This window comes from Fomitiporia mediterranea, assembly GCF_000271605.1.
Source record: "Fomitiporia mediterranea MF3/22 unplaced genomic scaffold FOMMEscaffold_5, whole genome shotgun sequence".
NCBI classification, from domain to species: Eukaryota; Fungi; Basidiomycota; class Agaricomycetes; order Hymenochaetales; family Hymenochaetaceae; genus Fomitiporia; species Fomitiporia mediterranea.
This window is the reverse complement of record NW_006760390.1, coordinates 3,387,244-3,410,701: the sequence shown is the minus strand read 5'-3', so window position 1 is coordinate 3,410,701 and position 23,458 is coordinate 3,387,244. Positions and strand designations below refer to the sequence as shown.

At 44.2% G+C, this 23,458-nt stretch overlaps 8 protein-coding genes and 1 non-coding gene across 9 annotated transcripts; 6 read left to right on the top strand and 3 right to left on the bottom strand.

The window, feature by feature from the left end:
• Positions 1-4,741: 4,741 nt before the first annotated feature.
• Positions 4,742-7,407, top strand: FOMMEDRAFT_19783 (uncharacterized protein). The gene is made up of 6 exons (XM_007266097.1): positions 4,742-5,148; positions 5,274-5,348; positions 5,398-5,448; positions 5,513-5,577; positions 5,654-5,713; positions 5,795-7,407. Exons 1-6 carry the CDS (start codon positions 4,844-4,846, stop codon positions 7,105-7,107), a joined length of 1,869 nt encoding a protein of 622 aa, XP_007266159.1. The 5' UTR covers positions 4,742-4,843; the 3' UTR covers positions 7,108-7,407.
• Positions 7,408-8,059: 652 nt separating this feature from the next.
• Positions 8,060-11,006, top strand: FOMMEDRAFT_19782 (uncharacterized protein). Its single transcript, XM_007266096.1, has 6 exons — positions 8,060-8,931; positions 8,992-9,057; positions 9,123-9,176; positions 9,232-9,296; positions 9,359-10,718; positions 10,774-11,006. The coding sequence occupies exon 5, from the start codon at positions 9,779-9,781 to the stop codon at positions 10,697-10,699; it is 921 nt and encodes a 306-aa protein (XP_007266158.1). The 5' UTR covers positions 8,060-8,931; positions 8,992-9,057; positions 9,123-9,176; positions 9,232-9,296; positions 9,359-9,778; the 3' UTR covers positions 10,700-10,718; positions 10,774-11,006.
• Positions 11,007-12,059: 1,053 nt separating this feature from the next.
• On the top strand, positions 12,060-13,346 carry FOMMEDRAFT_167719 (uncharacterized protein; the record flags this gene model as incomplete). The annotated part of the gene is made up of 1 exon (XM_007266095.1): positions 12,060-13,346. One exon carries the CDS (start codon positions 12,060-12,062, stop codon positions 13,344-13,346), a length of 1,287 nt encoding a protein of 428 aa, XP_007266157.1.
• A 58-nt stretch (positions 13,347-13,404) lies between these two features.
• FOMMEDRAFT_19778 (rhamnolipids biosynthesis 3-oxoacyl-reductase) lies at positions 13,405-15,175 on the bottom strand. Its single transcript, XM_007266094.1, has 12 exons — positions 15,146-15,175; positions 15,055-15,096; positions 14,854-14,963; positions 14,710-14,772; positions 14,462-14,630; positions 14,376-14,385; positions 14,183-14,316; positions 14,088-14,108; positions 13,981-14,032; positions 13,900-13,920; positions 13,753-13,829; positions 13,405-13,684 (listed from the first exon to the last, which is right to left on the bottom strand). Exons 1-12 carry the CDS (start codon positions 15,156-15,158, stop codon positions 13,539-13,541), a joined length of 858 nt encoding a protein of 285 aa, XP_007266156.1. The 5' UTR covers positions 15,159-15,175; the 3' UTR covers positions 13,405-13,538.
• Positions 15,176-15,471: 296 nt separating this feature from the next.
• On the bottom strand, positions 15,472-17,767 carry FOMMEDRAFT_107343 (FAD-linked oxidoreductase; the record flags this gene model as incomplete). Its single annotated transcript, XM_007266093.1, has 8 exons — positions 15,472-15,808; positions 15,877-16,349; positions 16,413-16,543; positions 16,599-16,604; positions 16,669-16,947; positions 17,001-17,261; positions 17,333-17,494; positions 17,540-17,767. The coding sequence occupies 8 exons, from the start codon at positions 17,765-17,767 to the stop codon at positions 15,552-15,554; spliced, it is 1,797 nt and encodes a 598-aa protein (XP_007266155.1). The 3' UTR covers positions 15,472-15,551.
• A 469-nt stretch (positions 17,768-18,236) lies between these two features.
• FOMMEDRAFT_133794 (uncharacterized protein) lies at positions 18,237-19,386 on the top strand (the record flags this gene model as incomplete). Its single annotated transcript, XM_007266092.1, has 5 exons — positions 18,237-18,287; positions 18,356-18,586; positions 18,644-18,865; positions 18,927-19,154; positions 19,228-19,386. The coding sequence occupies 5 exons, from the start codon at positions 18,237-18,239 to the stop codon at positions 19,384-19,386; spliced, it is 891 nt and encodes a 296-aa protein (XP_007266154.1).
• A 406-nt stretch (positions 19,387-19,792) lies between these two features.
• Positions 19,793-21,094, top strand: FOMMEDRAFT_155702 (NAD-binding protein; the record flags this gene model as incomplete). The annotated part of the gene is made up of 6 exons (XM_007266091.1): positions 19,793-20,339; positions 20,416-20,443; positions 20,503-20,597; positions 20,674-20,738; positions 20,792-20,838; positions 20,896-21,094. The coding sequence occupies 6 exons, from the start codon at positions 19,793-19,795 to the stop codon at positions 21,092-21,094; spliced, it is 981 nt and encodes a 326-aa protein (XP_007266153.1).
• A 358-nt stretch (positions 21,095-21,452) lies between these two features.
• FOMMEDRAFT_t32 lies at positions 21,453-21,555 on the top strand. The gene has a single exon. It is a non-coding gene; the product is annotated as a tRNA-Trp (tRNA).
• Positions 21,556-21,860: 305 nt separating this feature from the next.
• FOMMEDRAFT_19769 (short-chain dehydrogenase/reductase SDR) lies at positions 21,861-23,413 on the bottom strand. The gene is made up of 8 exons (XM_007266090.1): positions 23,180-23,413; positions 23,059-23,120; positions 22,883-23,008; positions 22,794-22,828; positions 22,602-22,726; positions 22,345-22,532; positions 22,131-22,283; positions 21,861-22,066 (listed from the first exon to the last, which is right to left on the bottom strand). The coding sequence occupies exons 1-8, from the start codon at positions 23,351-23,353 to the stop codon at positions 21,997-21,999; spliced, it is 933 nt and encodes a 310-aa protein (XP_007266152.1). The 5' UTR covers positions 23,354-23,413; the 3' UTR covers positions 21,861-21,996.
• Between the last annotated feature and the right edge of the window lie 45 nt (positions 23,414-23,458).

Sequence of the window (23,458 nt, the reverse complement as noted above, 5' to 3'; positions counted from 1 at the left end):
ACAAATCCTACCTTCTAGGCTAGGATATACAAACTCCTGAAAGAAGGTATTAGTAGAATGTTTGTCCTATTACAGAGATGTAAGCTTGTTCTGTATATTATACTTCTTATTCAGATTAATAAAGGAAGTATAGAGCTGTCTTATAAATTCTGAATATAACTTATTATTTTAAAGTTGGATCAGGCTTCTAATCTAATAGTCTTCAATTCAGTTCTGAGCTTAGGTGGCTGTGTTGCCTTCCTTTATGAAGGAGAGGACAAATAGGATACAATTAAGATTTAAGGATAGATTAGTTAAAGTAGTAGTTATATATAGTTTAACTTAGTACTAAAAGTCCTTAAAGTGTTACTTATTAAAGTCTAAAGGGTAGACTATATACACTTTCTTTCTAGAATAAGTTGTAACTTCTGAAACAATTGAAACAGGTTTTAAAGGGGCTGAGAGTATATAGTTAGTAAAGGCCTCTTAGATAGAGGTTTACATATATTAAGTTAGTTCTACTTATAACTACTAATCTAGTAAGACAGTAAGGATAGTAGTTAGTGTAGAAGAGTCTATGTTTATACTATAAAGGAATTAGTACTAAACTAAAAAGGGTAATAAATAAAAGAAGGGTGGTAAAAGTTTAAAAGGGTTTAGAAAGTTTAAAATTTAAAAATGTAAAAGGGTTAGGATAAAGAAAAGAGATTAACATAATAGTAAGTACTAATACTCAAAATGTAAGAGAGTTGTAGAGTAGTAATAGAGAGTCTTAATCTAATGTTAGTAATAGTGTAGAAGGAACTTAAAGGCTTAGTAAGAGGACTCAGACTATAACTATCTTACATAATAGAAATACAGAATACAAGTATTAAAACATAGTTAGAACTTACAGACTAGGTAGAGAGAGAGAGTAAGACAAGAGTAGAGTATATAGAGTAAGCCTAAGAGTATAGGACTATCTAGAGTAAACAAGATTAAGACTACAGAACTAGTCTGATCTTGTATACCTATATATACTAAACTATACAAGAGTACTTAAGGAGTATAAGTTACTTAAGAATAATAAGCTATAAAGAATAAAAGAAAGGAATGTTAAAGATAAAGGTATAAAGAATAAAGGGATAGACAAAGGGTAAGAAACTATAGAATAAACAAAGAATAAAGAGATAGTTAAAGGAATAGAATAATAAAGTAAGAAAGGGTAGTAGTAAGAGTTAGTATACATATAGTTTATAGACAGTACTCCTAAGGGACAGAAGTCCTGAGTTCTAGTATGAAAGAGTGTAGAACCCTTAGAACTGAAGGTACAAGAGTAGAGAACTATAATAATAGTGTTCCTACACAAAGGCCTTATTAATACACAAACTAGTATATTTACTATTTACTAGAGTCATTATTCAGATCTAGGAGGATTCTAAGAAGAGAGCTAAGAGGACAAGGACTTAGAACTAGTACTTAGAACATTCTTAAATAAACTACTACTTGTTCTAAAGGGAATGTACAGCTTGTACAACCTTATTGTTTAAGAGAGTAAGTATATATACTAACATTTTCTTATTAACCTCTCTCTTTTAATAAGGACAGACTTATGTTCTTAGCTGTAGACTCAGTTAAGACTATCCCTACTTAATACTATAGACAAACTACTAAGTAGTAAACAGGGCTAAGTAGTATTCTAAATGTTCTAAGATTTTAGAATGTAAAAGTAGTAAGTCAGATTGTATAGATTTAGACTTAGATAAAGTGTAAAGAGAAGAATTAAAAGAATTAGAAGAAATAGGAGAACTATCTACTTTTGTTTTTGACTTTTTTCTTTCTAATAAATAATTTTGTTAATTTATTTTTTCTACTTTTTCTACTTTTTCTACTTTTCTTACTTTATTTACTTCTAATCCTACAGTGTCTATTAAATCAAAAGTAGTTATTAAAAAATCCAAGTTATAGCCCTTTAGTACTATATTTACTATTAAGCCTTTATAAAATCCTAAAGTATATAGTCAGAGTTTAAGAGTTTTAAAGTAACTTCTAGATTTGTAGAAAAGGCTTCTTACTACAAATTCTACTTATTACTTATTATTACTCTAATAACCTAACAAATATACTATTACTTCTATAGACAGTTCTTAATCTAGTACTCTGACTTTTTGTAAGTAAAGTATACTCCTTACTTTCAGGCTTCTCTAATGTTTATTAGAATAGATTGATTACAAATTACAGGTAGATTGATTTAAGGACTTAAAACTGTTAGAGCTAAACACATGTGTAAGTATTCTATACAGACTTAACACATTTGAGCTATAGTTTAGTTAAAGGAAATAGTGTGTATCTTCTACTTAGTGTAAGTAACTAGTTCTAGTATTATTCTAAGAATCTTATTAACTAGTTCTAAGTAAAGAGCTTTTTCAAGTATTCTAATAAGAACATTATTAAACCTAAGTATAAATCCTACTTTCTGAGCTAGGATATCAAACTCCTAAAAGAAGGTATTAGTAGAACATTTGTCCTGTTACAGAGATGTAAGCTTGTTCTACACATTATACTTTTTATTTAGATTAATAAAGGAAGTACAGAGCTGTCTTATAAATTCTAAATATAACTTATTATTTTAAAGTTGGATTAGGCTTCTAATCTAATATCCTTCAATCTAGTTCTAGGCCCAGGTGGCTGTGTTACCTTCCTTCATAAAGGAGAGGACAAATAGGATACAATTAAGATCTAAGAATAGATTAGTTAAAGTAGTAACTATGTATAGTTTAACTTAGTACTAGAAGTCCTTAAAGTACTATTTATTAAAGTCTGAAGGGTAGACTATATGTACTTTCTTTCTAGAACAGGTTACAACTTCTAGAACAATTAGAATAGGTTCTGAAGAGGTTAAAGGTATATAGTTAGTAAAGGTCTCTTAGATAGAGGTTTATACATATTAAGCTAGTTCTACTTGTAACTACTAATCTAGTAGGACAGTAGGGGTGATAGTTAGTGTAAGAGGGTTTATGTTTATACTACAAAGGAATCAGTACTAAACTAAAAGGGGTAATGAATAGAAGAAGGGTAGTAAAAGTTTAAAAGGGTTTAAAAAGTTTAAAATTTAAAAATGTAAAAGGGTTAGGACAAAGAAAAGAGATTGACACAATAGTAAGTACTAATACTCAAAATGTAGGAGAGTTGTAAGGTAGTAATAAGTAGTCTTAATCTAATGTTAGTAATAGTATAGAGAGGACCTAAAGACTTAGTAAGGGGACCTAAACTATAACTATTCTACACAACAGAAATATAGAACACAAGTACTAGAATGTAGTCAGAACTTACAAAATAGGAGGAGAGAGAGAGTAAGACAAGAGTAGAGTATATAGAGTAAGCCTAAGAGTACAGGACTACTTAGAGTAGACAAGATCAAAACTATAAGACTAGTCTAATCTTGTACACTTATATATACTAAACTATACAAGAGTACTCAGAGAGTATGAGTTACTAAGAATGATAAGTTATAAAGAATGAAAGAAAGGAATGTCAAAGATAAAGGTACAAAGAATGAAGGGATGGACAAAGGGTAAGAGACTATAGAATGAACAGAGAATGAAGGAGTAGTTAAAGGAATAGAATAACAAAGTAAGGAAGGGTAGTAGTAAGAGTCAGTATGTATATAGTTTATAGACAGTACTCTCAAAGGACAGAAGTCCTGAGTTCTGGTACAGAAGGGTGCAGAACCCTTGGAACTGAAGGTAAGAGAGTAGAGAACTGTAACACTCTCTACACTATTGCTAACAAGTGTATTTTCACTATAACTCAGTCAAATCTTGCTCAAATTTAATAATTAAAGTGTCTATTTGAAGCATATTTAAAAAACATGAATTTATGTCAAATAATCACTGAATTCTGTGCAGAATTGAGTGAGAAATAGCTATTTTTTTGTTTTGTTTACTTTTGTGACAAAAAATGATAAATCATCAAGTGTGACAATACTTATGAAAAAGGCAGTAAGCATGCTGTCTATATTTCCTGGTCATTCCATATTCAGCAGAAGAAACGAGTTCAAAACACACACACACACGGCTGTGATGGAGAACTACAGTATAATGGTACCACTCATCACAGCAGAAATGTATACAAGGGGTTCATTCTACCTATTGGCTATTGTCCGAGTTTCTTCCGTGTATGCACATTCGACCTCGGTCTCAAACATAATTACTTTCAAGCAAGAAGCAACTCTTAGCAAGTCGGGTATGAGATGGACTGGGTGATCTAACGGGCGTCGCAGAAAAACATAGTCGACTTGGTTCAATTACTGAAATAAGGAAATGAGGTCCAGAAGATGGTCACACTGCCCACGTAAGTATGCCAAAACGGGACCGGAGGCTAATCTTGTGTGGTCCAGAGCTGGTTAGACTTAGACTATGCTCGGAATGGATCCGAGCGAACTTGATTTGGGTCGGCGAGTTGATTTGGTTTCGGCGATGCACACGCTTACCGTCCGGTGAATGCAAGGGAACAATGATGATTATTTCGTGAAGTAAAGTACTTCATTATTTCACCTATGTCCGATATTTGAAATGCTCTACAGATAACCGAATGTTGATGTCTATTTGTAATTTACACGAAGCCGAGAGTGGCAGGACGGGCGTCTGTGGGGACAGCCATGTGAGGAGGGACGATGATGGGGGCGAACCCAAATGCAGGCGACAAGGCATTCAGGCATTCAATGCCCGTCCTCCCCGGTACTCCTTCTCGGTTCTCTTTCATTTGATCCCACCTCTCTTGTCCTCTCTCTGCCACCAACTCCGCTACCTGTTGACGCTGGGCCAACATTGAGCAGCGCGCGAGACCTGTCTGTCCGTTCCACTATCCAATACCGACATCAAGAATGAGCGCAATAATGAGGTCCCTGCCCATCCAGAGAGCAATCATTCCCTTCCTGTTGTTCTCTCAACTCCCCTATTCAGCAGCTCTGAATCTTGGACTTGAATCGCTCGAGGGCAGAGCAGTCCAATCCCAAGCAACATGTCTGAACTCCTTCGACTGGATGGACAACAGCCTCTCACAGAGTCCCTGTATCGTCGCTGCCTACCTCCTTTCTTCGTGTGCAGGTGGAGATTGGACGATCCAGGCGGTGACTGCTAACTCGCATTATACTCCACCAGGGAAGACGGATGCAAATGGGTGTAAGTGGTACGTAGCAATTTCGTCCTTTAGATCTGTTCGATCGGAGATCGTGTTGCTGATGAGGATCATTTGTCGATTTGCCCTTCCTTTTGCAATATGCTATGGTTTATTGGCATATTGGTGGAACGTAGTTCGTGGGTGGTGTACAACACGCTGCAAGCATGTGCAGACTGTCAAGGGCAGAACTTCGAGTCTGCTATGCTTTCGTGAGTCTCTACTTCAAGACGGGTCCCTTTATATTGATCTCCCTCTCAGGTGGTCGGGATACAATGGAAATTGTACTGGGTCATTACTCTCAACGAAGGAGTATGTCCATTTGCTTTATGTCCCCAATATCGATTGACAGTCTATATACGTACTCTTTCTGTAGTTATTATCCTCCCCAGACACCCATCCCGGCAGAAACTGCTGTCCCGTTCTGGGCAACTACAAATCGTTCGTCTTGCATTACCATGTCTGATCCTGTATGTTTTATACTGACTAATTTGTCTCTGTCGTTTGACGAAAATAGCCTCGACATGGCATGATGGGATATTTGACCCGTCGATGGCACAGAGTATCGCTAATCGAGGTGCGCAATCGTCGTCCCCTATCGACAACATCTCACTCGGGCAAAAATAAACTTAATTATTATCGGTTTACTTTCTCACAGGGAATTCCGACATCACCCAATCCACTCGGCCCGGTAATGCCAATGGGAAGAAGTCTAACAAGGGAGCAATAGCAGGAGGCGTCATCGGTGGTATAGTCTTCCTCGTTTTCGTCATCCTCGCCTTCCTCTTCATCCGCTCTCGTCGTAATCGCCGACAAGCTGGTACCAGTGTTCTTAATCACCAGCGCAAGGCGAGCACCGTGAAAGTGAGGTGGAGTCCGCTTTCGCATTTCAGGAGCCCGAGTGAAAATTATACGGGCAAGTACGGTAATCCGAATGTTGTCAATGGGCTGGGTTATGATAACTTGACGCCGAGTCCTGGTCCAACGATGATGTCAATGACGATGACGGGCGGCTCGACGGGCACGACCCCTTCCGGTCGACCGCCGTACCATACTATGCCTTCGTCGAGTAGCTTCACGTCCGCGCCGACAGCTTCTCCTCCACCGGGTGACTACATCACACACACCACGCCAGGAAAGGCTTACCTCTCTGTCCCTCCAGGCATTGGTGTCACTCCCGGAATGGGAATGGTGACAATGAACAACAACAGCAATAATCACTCTTCCGCACTGAGCATGACAGTCTCAAGCGCATACGCTACCGCCGGTGCGCCCTCTACAACCGCGGGCAGGGCGAGTCACGCACATACGCTTTCGAACGACAGTACCGCTGCCTTCAGTCTCAATTCGGGGTACAATTCCAATCTCGCTGGTATGGAAGGAAGGGGAGGTGTGGGAGGTGAACCTCCAGAAGGGACGATCACACCATTCGTCCTTCCACCGACCTTACCCGAGCCGATGGGTCCAGGCCATGATGTAGACAATAGTCCATCGTTCGACGCTGCTAATCCAGTATCACCCACACCGGGAACTAGCGGCAAGTCCGGACTCGGACACGGAAGAGGAGCGAGCGATAGCACGACAACTTCGAACGACGTTGTATATTCCAATCCCACACCTTCACCTCTCATCGGAAGTGGAATTGGAACTGGTACGCGTAGACTAGCGGTAGAGAGGAGGAATCCACCAGCGTATACGCTTTCCCCTCCTGATTTATCTTCGGAGCACGGTCATATCGTTGATACCGAAGACGCGCAGAGTGCGGTAGGTGACAGGATGTCGACGGACGCACAGCGGGCAGAGACAACACTAAGTGGGACGACACTCAGGAACCGGGAAGGGGACTCGAGCGTAAGGGCGCCGACGACTGTCGGTGAAGAGGTTGGTGCTTCTCAAGTCGACCATCATCAGAATGCGAATGCAGACTCGGAGAGAGACCAGCACGGATATCCTATTGATCGAAAAATCTAACATGACTCAAAGTTGGAGATGACGATGTGACGGTGGATAAGACCGTTTGTTATTTTGACGCAAAGTACGATGATACATGGAAGTTTGGTTTTATACGACGTATGCGCATGTATATCATTTTGTTGTTGTTGGTTGTTGTTGGGGTGGGATTATCTTGTTGCTCTGTTCAGTTATTCCGTTGGTTAACCAAAAATTGTTATGCTAGCTACTCGCCTACCTATCCATCTATATATACAAATGTATTTTGTAGTTGTAGCAAGCGCCTCGAGACCTCTTATTAAGAATGCCTCAGGCTTGTCAGGGCAATCTCAGAAGCCAGTAGCGGCACTTCAACTAATTACACCATATGCACGTTTTGCGCAAAGAAACCGACTGACAATTACAGTGCAGTGAACGGGTCATACAACTACAACAACAATTTTTCTCGGATTTGAGGAATCAAGATGGAGTAATGGCTGGCAATATTGCCAAGGTATGGACTCGGACGAGAAGTGTAAGTCCGTAGATGGCTCAGGTCTGTATTGAATTTATGCCACCGTTTGAACACCGTTACTGAAATAATAGGGCTGACATGCTTGAGACAGACGCGCAGGGTACGGCTCTTCTGATGCGGAGAATCAGGATTGAATGATGTATGTCATAACACATATGTCTCTAGGTAGAGGACAAAGGGACAAGTGTGGATTAATTTCTCGTTTCTGTTCAGATCCACCGCTTCAGATATGCACGAATTGAATGAAAGAATTTGCCTTGAGAACTGAATACGTGAGGGCTTGTGCACTTCTTCAATTTATTTGGCGGACAGCAGAGGCGCGGCGCACGCGAGACGCTTGTTGACTTGTCTTCGTTCCATCACCATCACACATCAACACCTCATCCGGCTAGTTGGCCAACACGAGTTTCTCTGACCTTTCATTATTAGGGGTTTTGTATTTTTATGCGTGCTTTCCGCGCCATCTTGGACCGGTTGGACTGCCATGTATAGACAGTATGCTTATCCGTGCTAGACCCATACGAGGGGTACTTAAGTTCTCCGCACCCGTGGCCGAGACCGATCACGGCGGCAGAAAGGACAAACTCTGGGTCAGATTACGACACGATAGACGACTGTGGACAGCACGGGGCAGGACCTGTGCGGGCATCTGCGTCTGCTGTGCTTTGTGCTCTTGCGATCTGTCCCTTCTCTCCTCATTACCACCTTGTCTGCGCGCTACGACTGACGAACTAACGACTGACGAGATAACGACGTGACATGCTGTGTGCGCGACGTGCACGGTGAAAGCGAATTGCGGACTCAGTCTTCAGCGTTAGACGCGCTCTGAACTTGGTAGTCGAACTTTACTCTGCAGCCTCGGGCTTCTTTTCGCTTTTGCTCCGTTTTACTCCATCCTGCTTCGCACTTTCACCTCATACTTAACACCTCGTTCCCATCCGGCTACTGCAAGGCTTGACAGAAGGAAAGAGTTGAATTGTTTACGTGGAACTAAGAGGCTCTAGGACTAGGACACACTGTACCCAGACCTGCGCTAGGACCAAGATGTCTTCTCAGCTAGCATCATGCAGTTCATCATTCGCCTGGATGAAAAATGGGATGGGCCAGGACCCGTGTACAGTTGCAGCTTGGCTGATTGCGCTGTGCTTGGATGCATCAACCAGTTCGTTGGACGTCTCTGTCTCTTTCGAAGCCCTATGTCCCCTCTGTGTAATAGTATAAACTATTGAAACGTTGATCTACACAGATCAGCCTGCTAGCATTGCACCTCTCTCAAGTTCCTCGGCGGGTTACACGAAACCGAATGGGACGAGCGCAAACGATTGCACTTGGTATGTCTTCATCTTGTTGGTGCTGGCGTGCTCTTCCTAACCGTCTGCACGTCATTATAGTTCATGGGCATTCTATAATACTATTGAAGCTTGTACTGTTTGTCAGAACTTTCAGCCAAACGACGGGTACGTATCCTCATGTTTTGATATGTTTAATCTGGGATGGCATTCTAAGTACAATTTCTCTCTAGATACTCCGACTGGTCGAGTTCATGTAATCTCCTGGGCCGGACATCTACATCAACGTGAGAGGCACATCACACGTCTCGCAATTCTCACCCACCACAACTTAATATAAAGATATTGGCAATCGAGCGTCTCGTTCTCAAGCCGGACAAAGCTTCCTCGATGGTCAATCGTCGACCGTGAGTCAACCCGATCCTCTGGTTTTTGCTTCTCCTGGTTAAGCAAGACTTCCATCCTCTAGCCTCAAGATGGGATGCCAGCACGTTCAATTCGAATCAAGCCGAACAAATCGCTAGCCAAAGTAACGTCGCGTTCTTTTGGTCTTGATGATAATCCACACAGTAATGCTCATGTGCTCTTTGTCGCCATTTCTATCTTCGACCTTCTCGACTCGGCCCGGAAAGACCTTCCCGATGCGACAGATAATTCGGCGAGTCAGCCTTCATTCTCATCTTCATCATCACCGGCCGCAGCTTCATCCGGTGCGAAGAAGGCCAACGTGGGTGCAATTGCCGGAGGAGTTGTCGCTGGCATTCTGGTTCTCATTGCACTTGTCGTCGGATTATGGTTCTTCGTGTTCAAAAGACGAGGTCTTGCTGCTGGCCGTGGACTGCGTAGGCATGTAGACCTCGATGGGGACGGTGATGGCATGACGGATGCAATGACCGGGAATCCTCTTGCGGGCCACCTACGGTCACATAGCCTCAGCGGGAGCGGATACTCAATAAGCCCGACATCATATCATCCGCCATTGCAGCAGACTACATTTCAGGGATATCCGGTCACAACTCAGCATGGTCGGAGTCAAAGTCTTCCAAATACTTTAACGCCGTATCCAAATCAGAATCCCAGACATACGAACGTGATACAGGGGATCCTAAGGAACGGGAATGGACGTACGTCGCGCGAGTCGACGATCCCTTCTGTCGCGGAGCAGCTTGATGAAAAAAAGCGTCTTCGGACGGGACGCCAGAGTTCCAGTGGTGGGCCGCCGCGATCGCGGAGTGCGTACGCAGGAATTGGAAGCAGATCGGTATCACGGACAGGCAGCAGCGGACAGCTAAGCAGGACGAGTGGGTGCCAGGACGAACTAAACACGAGAAGCAACACCGCCGTCATCAGCCATGCACGATCGCAATCGCAATCGCAGATCTCAGCTGTGCAAGGGTCAAACACGTCTTCTCTGACGACAGACATTCACGATGTCAACAATAACAATTCCAGTCCATCTAGTGTGGTGCCAGATTGCCGACCGTCCGCCGGAGGGATAAACAAACGCGCATCGCACTCGCGGCGCCTCTCGTTAAAGAACGCACCATGGAACAGGCGCCGAACAGTGATGAATCTCGGTTCGGATGCAAGTTCAGAAACAGACGCAGGACACCCTGTGAATTCAATCATACCCTCAAACGTGGATACACATGGCACGAGCGCCGTTGCACCGCTCCCACTGGGCGGAATGGTAGCCGCTGCTGGACATACGACGACTGTGGGCGACGTTATTGCTGCTGTACCTGGTGCACGATTGCCTACTGCCCGAGATCGAGAGAACCCGCCTCCGGAATACACGTCGGCCGCTTAGCGCTGATTTCGAATATATTGTACGTATGTTTGTGCATGAAGTATACGACATTCTCATTTAACCTCCAATCATAGGGAAGGAGATTAGAACGTAACCATTTTCAAATTCAAGTGACATCAATTTTCGATCATGAAATTGCTACGGATTTGTCTACTCATTTAGCCTCAGTATTCTTTCCATCAAGGATGGGTCTTCCTTGCCTTTCCCTTTCTTATCTGTAGCTTCGTTCCCGATCGTCTGTATTGGAAATTGCATCTGTGCTGGATTCCATATGTATATTTAACTCACTTGATTTGTAATTGCAGCTACTATCTGGCAGACTATGATTCTTTAGTCACTGTGCGTAAGGAAGGATAAACTGGAAGGTCGGAAGAAGTTGCTACGCTCACGTGCCCTCGCTTGCTAAAACCCAAACTTGTCCATATGGCAATAATAAAAATAGTTACTTAACATTTATACACTTTTTAATAGTATTTATTAGATTTTTTCTACTTTATATTTTTAAAAAACAATTAATCATAATAGTTATTTTTACAGTGTATATTCTTGTAAAATGTCTTTATATTGTAAGTGGAAAAGTAAGATTACTGAACAGTGTTAATCACTTGCCAAAAACAGAGGGGCTGAAGACTTTTGGGAACCACCTGTAGATCATTGCATTAGTGGTTACATAATTGGATATTGGTCAGCGTTTCCATATTCAGCCGCAATATAAATAACTCACCGTCTCAAGCGGGCACAGCATCGATTGTCATATTGGCGAAGCACATCTACTTTACTACATTCGCCCCCTACACATAATTTGGGAAAATAAAGAAAGAAATAGAAACAGGGGTATAAGAGGGAAATGTGCAAGAAAGGTAACTCGTATTGCATCAAGTCTAAGAGAACCCAGCCCAGGAAGGGGTACAGCCAGTCTGGTGCAGAATCGAGTCCCGTCTTGTTACCCACCAACTCCCAGCCTAACCTGAGGGTACATCTCAAAGTCTCTAGCCTATGAGTGCCTGACTGTACACAAGACAATCCTCCCGTCCTTAAGAAAGGCTGAAACACAAAGAGTATGCAAACCCTTGAAGAGAAAAAAAAAAAAAGGGTGCATGTCAGACATTAAGAGACATCAGCCACGATCGAAGTCGATCAGGCATCTGTCAAAGGGGTAGACTAGTACTGAAAGTCAGTACAGCCAGTGGGTGTGCTGCCTATGACTAGGCATTGCTGGGACTGTGTTGACCGACACATTGCGGGAAGATAACCCCCCTACTCCATACCGTGGGAAAAAATCCAAGGTCAAAGGAAAGGTCGATTGCTCTCTTTGAGTTGGCCACAGCTATGCACTCCTCTAACAGCAACGGCGACCACAATGGCAAAGAGACAATACGCTCCCCCACCTCATCCTCCGCCAAAGCCTCCTCTATTGAAACATTCGACAGCCCTACCTTATCCAATCGACTTAGAGCAGCTCGCTAGCCAGGGCTGGACGAATTTACCCATTCAGAACGCCCCCTCTGATCCTCTGTATTCGGGATTTTCGGAATTGTTTGAAGCCTCTGCCAAATTCTTTAATCTCCCGGAAGCAGAAAGGCTGAAATATCGAACCAGACCAACTGGCGACGCACAAATATCAGAAGAAGGTTACTCACGCGTGGAAGGAGAGAAATGTATGATCGCGCTGCGCAAGTCTTCTACCACACCGACCGAATTCGAACTGAGAGAGAAAGCTGCTCGGGCTTGGGCGGTCAGTGCAGGCGTAATGAAGGATGTAATCCGCGCGATCGAAGAGGCTCTGGATGTTAAGAACGGTGCGCTGGTTAGGGCGATTGAGAAACAACTCGAGCTTCCTGGGGAAGGAGAGCAGAACGTCGCAACGTTGATGAGGATGTTCCGTTATGACCGTCCATTGCCTCCCTCATCTGAACCGCCTGTGTCCTCAGATTTGAATACCGAAAACTCAACTACCGATACAAAAACATCGCTATTGTCTGACACCAAGTCACATTCAGGATCTCGGGTTGTAGCCGAACCACACAAGGATCTCGGATTGCTCACTATCGTCATTGGCCATTCCCCCGGACTAGAATGCTGGGATACGCGGCAGAACGGCTGGGTTTCGTGTGAAACTAGGGAAGGGCTGAATGCGACAATCCTAGCTGGCCAGATGCTTGCGAAATTCACGAACATGCGTTTCGTTGCCGGTAGACATCGAGTTTTCGTGCATCCAGCTTCGAGTCAGGTTGCGGCTGCTCTGGAGCACGCACCTGAAGATAAAGCAATTTCGAATTCCTCATATCGCTTTTCCCTAGTCCATGCTCTCCGTGGACATCTCCCACTGCTTGTCTCTTCTAACGACTTCGAGACAGCCATCACTGGCGCTTTCCCAGTGCCCCTACAATTCTTGAATGTACCAATACTGGAGATATACAAGGCAATTTGCAATGCACATTGGAATGTAAACATCAGTGTGGAGGAGAGAAGGAAGCAAGAGCAGAGATTGAAGGAGTTAGCTGAGAGGGCGAGGACTGGGTCTGCTGATAAGCTAGAGTTCAATCCTGCTCGGACCGAGGACAAACCGAATAGGGGAAGTCACAGGTTGTCGAGAATCTTTTCTGTCTTTCAACGTTCATCTCAGCAGCCGACTTCAGTAAGCTAGATACTCCAGTGTTGTGTTTACCAATGCACCTCCTACTTGGTCCATATTAGTGTTTAATGTGTTTTTCAAATTGGGATTTTGTATTCAAGCACAGACTATATCTAGTATTGGACAGATGAATAATCACGAGTAATTCCAAGAAAGGCCAGAACAACACAACAATTATATTTCAATACCATTCTCCTAATGATCCTAAAGCTTAGCATCCAAGCCTGCCTTTGTGCTAACAAGTGTTGCACCGCCATCCAGCACAATCTGGTTACCCGTGACATACGCTGAAGCAGGTGAACACAGGAAGAGCGTAATGCCTGCAATATCGCTTGGCATGCCAACTCGCCCTATTAAGAATTATATAAATGAGAAATCACTCGAATCTGAGTCAAAACATGGCAAAGTGTAGACTTGCCTGAAGGCTGCGAAGCATTCATCCTCTCCATACCTGTGAGCTTGAAACCGAACGCGGTCATCTTTGACGGGAAGATTCTGAATGTTAAAATCAAAATAAATGTAAGCCTCACCCCAGCCTTTTTGTTGGTAAACATTGCAACTTTACCCTGGTAAGATTGCATTTACACTGCGAAAGCGAACAGTATCAGAAAGGGATGTAAACAAATTAGAAGAATATAAGACGAGCCTAATGTGCCTTGGACTGAGCGTCACAGCAAGCTGAGAAGTCAAATGGTTGGCTGAAATGTATGCAAAGTCAAAAACAAATTTAACGAAACAAAGCACGATCTTCACCTGCTGCTTTACTTGTGTTATCTACAAACCCGCGTAGCCGCAACCGCGAAAATTCAATATTTTTACACTGGTAATAGGAGAAATTATCCACTTACAACTCCATAGTCCGTTCCCCTTATCAGCTAGGGCTCTGCTTTCTGCGTGCGGGCTGATGCCTGCGACGGAAGTGATGTTGATGACTCGCCCCGGGTCAAGGGAAGTTGCATCTTTTGCTAGAAGGTCCGTAAGACTACATATAATAAAGAGATCAGTTTCGCCCTATCTGTTCCACAATTTGAAGCAAGTTACCCTGAAGTCACTACAAAACGTCGAAAGTAATATTAAACCTATCAGCTACGCGACTCTCCAATGAACGAAATCAATTGTAAGCATACTGTAGAATATACTCTTCACATTAATATTCATCACCCTATCCCACCCTTCTTTCTCCGGGAAGTTGTCGAAAGGTGCACCCCACGTCACACCGGAGTTATTCACAAGGATATGTAGGTTTGATTCGCGGGATTTAAATTGCGAGATGAGTTGTTCGCAGCCCGCCTTGCTCTATGAGTAAATGAAATAATGTATATTCAAACGTAAGCGAAGATAGAATTGAAAGTGGAAAAGGAAGAGAAATACGCACACTAATATCAGCAACGATATATTCACATCTCCCTGGTCCCGCTGCGTTCAGTTCGTCCGCAGCCTAACCATAATATTTGAAATTCAAGTTGGAAGAACAGTCAGACCTAACGACTCAGAATACTGAAAGAAAGTGTTAACGCACCGCTTTGAGCTGCCCCTCTTTCCGCGCAGCGATGTATACCTTTGCACCATTTGCAACAAGCGCACTGGCAATCATCTTGCCTATCCCTGATCCACCGCCCGTCACCAAGGCTATACAACAGGCGATGCAGAATTTATTTCCAGAGTTAGCATACACGAGTCAGGTGCTGGACGGGAGCGAGGGGAGGAACGACCAACGAACCGATTTTGTTCTTAACCGCGAAGAGGTTTTGTGATGTGAGGTCTGTTATTCCAAGTTAGCCACGACAACTAAGAGGAGTCGACCATTTTACCCTGTAATGACATGGCTGAGGGTAGTTGTCTGATGAGCAAAGCAGCTGGAGAACACAGGCTGCAGGCATGGGAGCTCGCTCATACTTACATGACGATATTTGAAATGATCGTCTCCGGACCGGCTATGGCACATAGCCGATCATACACTCAGACTCAGAGGTGCAATATTGCTTAACGGATTATGTCGACGCGACGGGAACAACTGACCATTGTTGAATAGCAACCTTACAACGTCATTAACATTCCTGTTAGCTCACTCATAACTAAGTCTCAATTCACAGTAATTCGTTACAATATTTGATATACTCGAGCTGCCTCTTATTCTACAAAACCCAGATCAAATCATCAGAGAAATTCTACATCCTTCAAATCCCCAAGCCAAGAGATTAAAACCCCAATTCGCTTCTAATTCACCTGTCCAAAAGAAAGCACCTCCCTAACTCTCCACACGATCTCTCTCGCGATCCTCTTCCTCTCTTCCCTCGCTCCGCCCTCTCCACCAAGGACAGATTTGTTCTCAATCGCACGTCGGCTGAGGTATGGCATAACTTGTGTCAAGTTACCATAAGGAACGTACTTCAGGACGAATGGCTCAGACGAGGAGTCTTGTGAAGAACTGGAGGTACGCTGGGTGAGTGAGGTAGAAAGCGTGTCTGACATGCCTAGTATCGGGCGTAGAATAAACAGTTAGAGTCTCAGCTGACTTTAGACTGTAAAGGCGGGAACGTACCATAAAGCTGCCCAACACATACCCGTCCACGTACATCCTCACTAATCCTCACCAATTTATTTCCATCCTCCCCGCGAACTCGTACAGCAAGCCCCTCCTCAACAAGTGTATCTAGCACAAGCTCGCAGCTCCCCGCATTATGCGTACCAAACAACAACCCAAGTCTCGGAGGAGTAGACATCCCGCGCCGATTCTTCTCCTTGACATCATCTGCGAGTTGCTTTATAAGCACGCGAGCACAAGAATTGAAGCAAGCATCCGTTTCAGCTTTCGTTTGCCAAACTGGTGGAAGCTCATCCGGTGAGATGCTCGAAGATGACGAGGAAGAAGAAGATTGAGAGTCGCTGTAATTCCGAAACCGATTATGCGAAGAAGTCTCGAGTTGATGATATGCTCCGCGCACGAGCTTCACGCCGAGTGCATAACCACCTTCTTGTGCGTCCTGGATAGCTTGTTCGAGTTGTTGAGGTGTCCTAGGGTAAGAAAGCAAATATATCAGAAAGATGCAGGACCAATCGAGTATATCTTTATCTTACCTTCTTAAATATGCTTGAAAAGTTCCATAAACGAGGGGCTGCACCAACTCTACATCTTGGTTGCGGGATGATTTCGTCGGTAACCGATTAAATTCACGCATGAGTGCAAGTTGGAATGCTTCAATAGCAGGCTATTTGATTGGTCAGTTCCTTAAAACTATCCCTCATCCCAAGGAAGCAACATACTTGATACCAGCTGTACCAAAAAAACAGACTTTCGTCAGTTCCAAATACATGAAAAGAACAGGGAATACACCCACCTGTGTTCAGCATCAATTATAATCGTCACACCCCTTTCCTTTGCTTTCCGACAGATCCTGTACAGATCGTCTCTGAGTTCTCTTAACGTGACTATATCATCATTGTCTACTAGGAGAGGTGATGTGGGTATGTCTACTAGATTAGTATTAAGAACTTCTAAGTCTGTGGGTCGTGGGACGCCAGGAAAAGGAATGGGCCGAGAAGACTGTGGTCGGGCATTGTTTAGGTGCTTGGAGAAGTTGATGAACGTCTTCGCATCAGGAACAAGGGCGGTCTACAAGCAAGGACCCTCAATTTCTGAACGAGAAGATAAATAGCAGTAAATACCAGCTTTACAGCAACCCATGTCTTTCTCCCACTTTGCCTCCCTAGTTTCACTGCTCGCTGATCATCAAAATCCGCGGCAACGTCAATACATCGGATTATCTCTTCCACGATTTGCTTATGCGCGGGATTCTTGGTTTCTGAGTTTCGAGAAACTTCGTCTTCATCCACTTCAACACTGTAGTTCAAAATCGCGCCCTTGTTCTCCGCACGTAACTGTGTTAAAACCGGTACTGTCTCTAGAGCGGATTCTCCACCAACAAACTGCAATGACGCCAAATTATGAAATAAGTAGCCGATGATAATATAGACATAAGAGTGGCACAAATACATACCTGGGAGAAGAAAGTCACCCTCACAACAGCCTCAGTAATCATCTTCAGTCCCGGAACAGACGTTAAAGCCGACAAAATTGTTGGGGAGTAATCAACCAGCCAAGGAATTGAACACAAAGAATAGACGATACATGTCCGAATAAGAGACGTCAGCGGCGTTTGCTGTTGACGATCCCTGTGTATTTCTCTTTCGTCATCGAGATGTACATCTGAGGTGGAGACAGTTTGGGTGGGCTGCTGGAGGCAGAGATAGACAGAGCTACTGAGTGCACCAGTGAGTGCAAGAGCACCTAATCGAACGCGTCTTATACGAGGAACTATCGGCTTAGGTGTCGAGGTAGAATGCAGATAATGGGTAACATGTAAAGCAGGAGAACGCTGAGTCAATCTGGGACGAACACCAGACACTCTGAATGTAGCATATCTTGGGAGCATCGTCGCTGTGGGTCAAGAGTCAGCCTGAGAGCCCCGCGGTGTTGCGGTTATTTAAGTTCGGAGTATTGCAGGATTGCACTGCTATATTGTACGGGTGAGACCCGCCCGGAACGCGTCGGGCATAGCTCTTGCCATATGTGCAAGCCGAACGAATTGGTGAGAGTCTAAGGAGTCTAGAGAGGTACGCCAGGGTTCTAAGTTTCGGCACCGGGTCTGATGAATATCCTTGTTTATCCAGAAGATAACAGACATTATCCAGTTTTATCTCCGGCAGGGTTCGACAATTCTGGTGCAATAACAGCAGAGTCATGTTGCATTACATTAGCAATGAAGGGAGGAGCAAAGGGGACGTGGAAGCCTAGATCCGTCCGTATCCGTCGATCGGCGATGACGTCGCGGAGATTGAACACGAAATTTGCAGACGTCGATCATACAGACTACAGCATTCTCTGACAGCACTCTAGTCAGCATGTCGAAACGAAAGGAAAAGGAAGACGAAGGAGGCAGTGACAGTGAAGTCGTAAGTCATTATTCTCGTCCACTTACTGTAAAAAGAAAGAACTCGTCACTTGACCATACTATCAGTAGAGTCTTGTCAACGTCGACTTCGAGTTCTTCGACCCAAATCCGAATGTCGACTACCCAGCACTCAAGCGTCTCCTCTCCCAACTTTTCCAATCTGATTCAGAGCTATTCTCTCTGAATGAACTAGCGGACCTTATCTTGTCCCAGCCGCTCTTAGGCACGACAGTAAAGACAGATGGGATTGAGAGTGATCCATACGCTTATCTCAGTGTGTTGAATATGCATGTTCACCAGGTGAGTTTGGACTTCTGGGGTTGCTCTTGGCCTAATTCTTACTTATGTCGCGTGCAGGACCACCCTTCAATAAAAGCTCTCCGATCATACATCCTCCAAAAATCGGCTGGACATACTCTGCTACAAGCGACGCTTCAATCTCTTTTTGATACCGAGGGATTGAAGGCAGACAAGCACGTTGGCTTCATATTCAGTGAACGTCTAATAAACATGCCTGTACAAGTCGTCCCGCCAATGTATCGTATGCTCGCTGATGAGATTCGTATGGCAAATGAAGACGTACGTTGACCTCTTCCATATCGTCGTGACCGTTCTTGGGTTTTTATGCATTTCTATGCAGGCTGAGCCATACAAATTTACGCATTATCTAATCTTGACACGGACGTACCGCCTAACACCTCAACAAGCAGCCGAACTTGAAGACGAACGAAACGGGGATGCACGGCCTGCGAAGAAAGCAAGAAGCAAGACCAGGCTCCCACCATTAGCACCGCCAACATCTGATATCGGCACTGGAAGAGATGTACATACGTACTCGTTCCACCCAGAAGACGGATATATTCAAAAAGTACGTCGATTGTATTTTCACTAGTTTTTCTTGTTTCTGTCTCAACTTGTCGTTCTTTCTTATTTATTGATAGTACTCATCGCATACAATCGACTATTCTCTCACCTCGCATACTCCTCGTGAAGATGATTCTTTCGGACTCGACGTTGCAAGCAGGATGATGCTCGTACCTGGGGAGAACTTCCAACCCATGGTAGACGAGATGTGCTCTGTGTATGCTGTTCCACAGTAAAGTTCATATATACACGACGTGATCAGCAAATGTATCCAATGCAGTCGTAAACCGAACATTCGGGATCGACGTCAGGACAATCAACTCACAGCTCAGCTCATGATATGCCCTCCCGTGCTCATACGCATTTGGTTTGGTTAAACTTACGCGAGCTGAGACACTGCAATGTGCACGAACCAAAAATAGACGATCTGTGAAAATATTCGCGGATTCAATTGAGAACCACGAAGGCATCAAGCAACACCGATCAGGAAGCATGAAGACAAATAGTCCATTACGCCTCTTATCGCTGTCCCTTATTAAATAGACCTGTGATAGCCACATCATCCATACGCTCCTCTTACACACCTCAGTAGCCGTCCCCCTAGCCCAGAAGACCTGGTCAGTATCATAAAAGAAGTCATCTATGCCGGACCCGCATGCAGGTACTACTAATGCCGGCACTCCACCAAGGCTACACAAGGACGTCTATCCAGCTATAAGTCCACAAACACTCGCTTCAAGCATGCAAGGCCGGATTGTATTCGTCACCGGAGCAGGCCGTGGAATCGGACGAGCCATAGCTCTCTCCTTCGCAAAGGCAGGAGCATCAGGCCTCGCAATTCTCTCACGCACAGTCGGCGAACTCGAGTCTCTCGCGGCCGAAGTTGCCAGCAAGTATCCCGAAACACGGTCTCTCGTATGCGTAGCAGACGTCTCAGATCGTACTGCTGTCGAAGCTACAGTCAAGAAAATCGAGAATGATTTTGGACGTATAGATGTATTAGTTGCTAACGCCGGAGTGAATTTATTTCGCCCTTTCGCGTATACACCTGGAGAAGACTGGTGGCGTATTGTGGAAATCAACCTCAAGGGCCCTATGATGCTTACAGAGATGGTCCTACCTGGAATGCGCGCTCGGAATGAGGGGTCAATCATATATGTTGTGAGTCGTGCCGGTATTCTGAGTATACGTGAGTATTTCTGCGAATTTCTAATCCGCTGTGAATTAATTTCATTGCCGTCGTGCCGAACTGGCTGGGTGTAAAGCCGGAGCGTCATCGTACACTGTGTCGAAGTGAGCCACTCCTCCATAAGCTAAATATACATATTCTAAAATATATTGCTTCGATCAAGGGCGGCGCTCATCCGTGCTTGTGCTGTCCTTCAAGTTGAGCTCGATACAGAAGCAGGCGGGGAGTCAGGGATCCACACATATTCATTACATCCTGGTACGTCAATTCGGCCAACATTTCTAGGGAGCTTAGCTGGATCTTGTCAATTGACGATAATCCGTGAATGTCAAAGGTGGCGTGAAAACAGAATTGACGCTAAGTTCGCTCCATCCGGATGTCGATAAAATGCAGCCAGGGGTAAGCAACAGTAGGGCGGCATTAGAAGTCTTACTGAGCACTTTGGATTCTAGTTTTGTGATCGCATTCGAAATGTGTATGAAAACGTAATGGATCAGACGTACGTAGACTTGCTCCTTCTAGTTACTTATTCCTTTCGCCAACGTTTTCCTACCAGGCCAGAGCTTTGCGGTCAGACATGCGTGTATCTCGCAGCAGGTCGTGCTACTGCTCTTCGCGGGCGTTACCTCGATGTTGGAGACGACATTGAAGACATCGCCCGACAGGCGGATACAGTCCGTAAAATGAATATGTATGATCTTGGAGTAAAGATACTCGGGGGCCAAATGGCGGAAGGACTCCGACGCGAGCCTTGACCAAAGAGCACAGATTTGAAAGAATTAGGAAGTTCTGGAAAGAAATGTATCTGCGTTAAATAAATCGTACAACAAATACCTTAGTCCTCATCTACGGGCGGGAGTCAGCGGACAATTGACCTTTGAAGTGCTCTGAGCCTCTGACTCAAAGTTAACAACAGCATTCTAGTCACGTGCATTACCACAGATGATATCGGCTTTACTCAAATTACATACTGTAATATTGTTACTCGCTTATAATCAAAGATTTGTGTTAATTGTGAGCAAGGATCTATCACGGCGTAGAGTATTTTGCGTTCGTGGATTCACAATATTATGTACCGTAATCTTATTTTATCACTCCCCAAAGTAGGCTTAAGGACCCGTAGCTCAGCGGTAGAGCGTGTGATTCCAGAAATGGAATATAACCTTCCTAAAAAGGAGCTTCCACAAGGTCATCCGTTCAATCCGGGTCGGGTTCAGATACTTTTTTCTTTTTCGACGCCTATCTTCTAAACTGCAATTGGCTACTTTATGTCGGGTACTATGTAAATTGCTTTTTTTGAAAAGTAGGAGCTTTCACATCTCACAATTAGAGAAAGCCATCTCTGAAAACATAGGTGTGTTGTATACTCCACTTCTTTCAATTAGAAGAAGCACTCATGCTGTCGGATTATTCATTAGCAAACAAAGGCCCAACTTCCGAATTTCTTGATCTTTCAGCGATAACTTTGATCTAAGCTATCAATGATATGTTAATGAAAGGACAGCTCGCTTGAGGATTCGGATGTTACAGTGCTTGTAGATTCACAAGTGCGTACCACTACATTGAAGACATTGAAGAGAACCAATATTGTGGAGACATTCGTCTTAACACAAAAATAACCAGGAAAAATGCATGAATTTGACAAAAACAACAGATATCAGATGCCTGCGCCCCCTGCAACTTCGAGTGTATGGCCAGAAACGTAAGCCGCCAGGGGGGAGATTAAGCTAATGACGTGGTGAAACGTGGCAATCAGGATATCGGGTTGTCAGAGTTTTGTGGAAAACTTACAAGAGAACGCTGTTAGCTGCTTCATCCGTCGTCGCTGCTCGGCCGAGTGGGATGTGTGGTACGGGTCTATTCGGATCTGCCCCTGGGATCCCCAAAGCGACTGGCTTGCCGTCAATAATGATTGCTTCACCCTTCTCCTTCGCACCTGTTAACCTGGATTTCGTTTTTAGCATACATTTCAAATGCAGTAATAGCCTCCATATAGGGATTATACCTCGTCTGAACATATCCAAACGCAACGGTGTTGGCACGCACACCAAACGGTCCCCATTCCTTCGAAATTGTCTTCGACATACCAATGACGGCAGCCTTGGCGGCAGAATAGTTAACTTGACCGGTATTTCCATGTAATCCTGCCACGGAAGATACATTGACTATTGAGCGATTCTCTTTAGTACCTCCCTAAAAACACAATAAGTTCATGTCACCATTCAGAGTGAAGCATACTAGCGTATCGTGCATTGTACTCACCTTTACGCGGAAGAAAGGTGCAGCGGCGCGAATCAGCCGGAATGGTGCACGCACGTGAATCTTCATGATTACGTCGAACGCTTCGTCAGACATTGTATGCAGCATCTTATCATATGTAAAGCCAGCTGGATGCAACAACCATAATCATGAGACCAATCCGATTACATAGGACTGCGACGCTCAAAATTTTACCATTGTTAACAATGTGGTTGAGTTTTCCAAATTTACTATAAAGAGTTGCATCACGCCTATAGAATATTGTAAAATGGAAAGAAACATACTCGATTGTCGCTTTGAGGATTTTCTCTGGGAAATCGTCTGCTCCGACGTCCCCGCCGACTGCAAGTGCATCACCACCAGCAGATTTGATTTCTTCCACAACTTTTTGAGCTTTTGCCTCGTCAAGACTAAGTAGCACATCAGCAACCAGTTCAAAAGGGAAAGACGGGATACCGACTCGCTAACTACGACCTTTGCTCCCTCACGAGCGAAAAGCAGAGCGCAGCTCCGTCCAATTCCCTATGTATTTATCGGTATCAGACATTTATTAGTCTTAAACCTTCATTCAAACAACGGACCTGTGCGGCGCCTAACAATCCCAAATGCACGAAGTTTGTTAGCACCATAGTAAGACCAATAATCAACTCGCCCAGGAAGAATGCACCAGTTACAATCACAACTTCGCCGTTTAAAAGACCATTCGGGTATGAGGTTGTGAGGTGACTTGCAACTTGCTTCAGACGTTCTGTCATTTCTTCGCAAATTGTTAGCTTGTTGGGGTACGAATAGGTGTCAGTAAGCAAGAAGCTGTCGGTACGTACGAGTGAACAGACGCCGATCTTATACACAGTCATGTC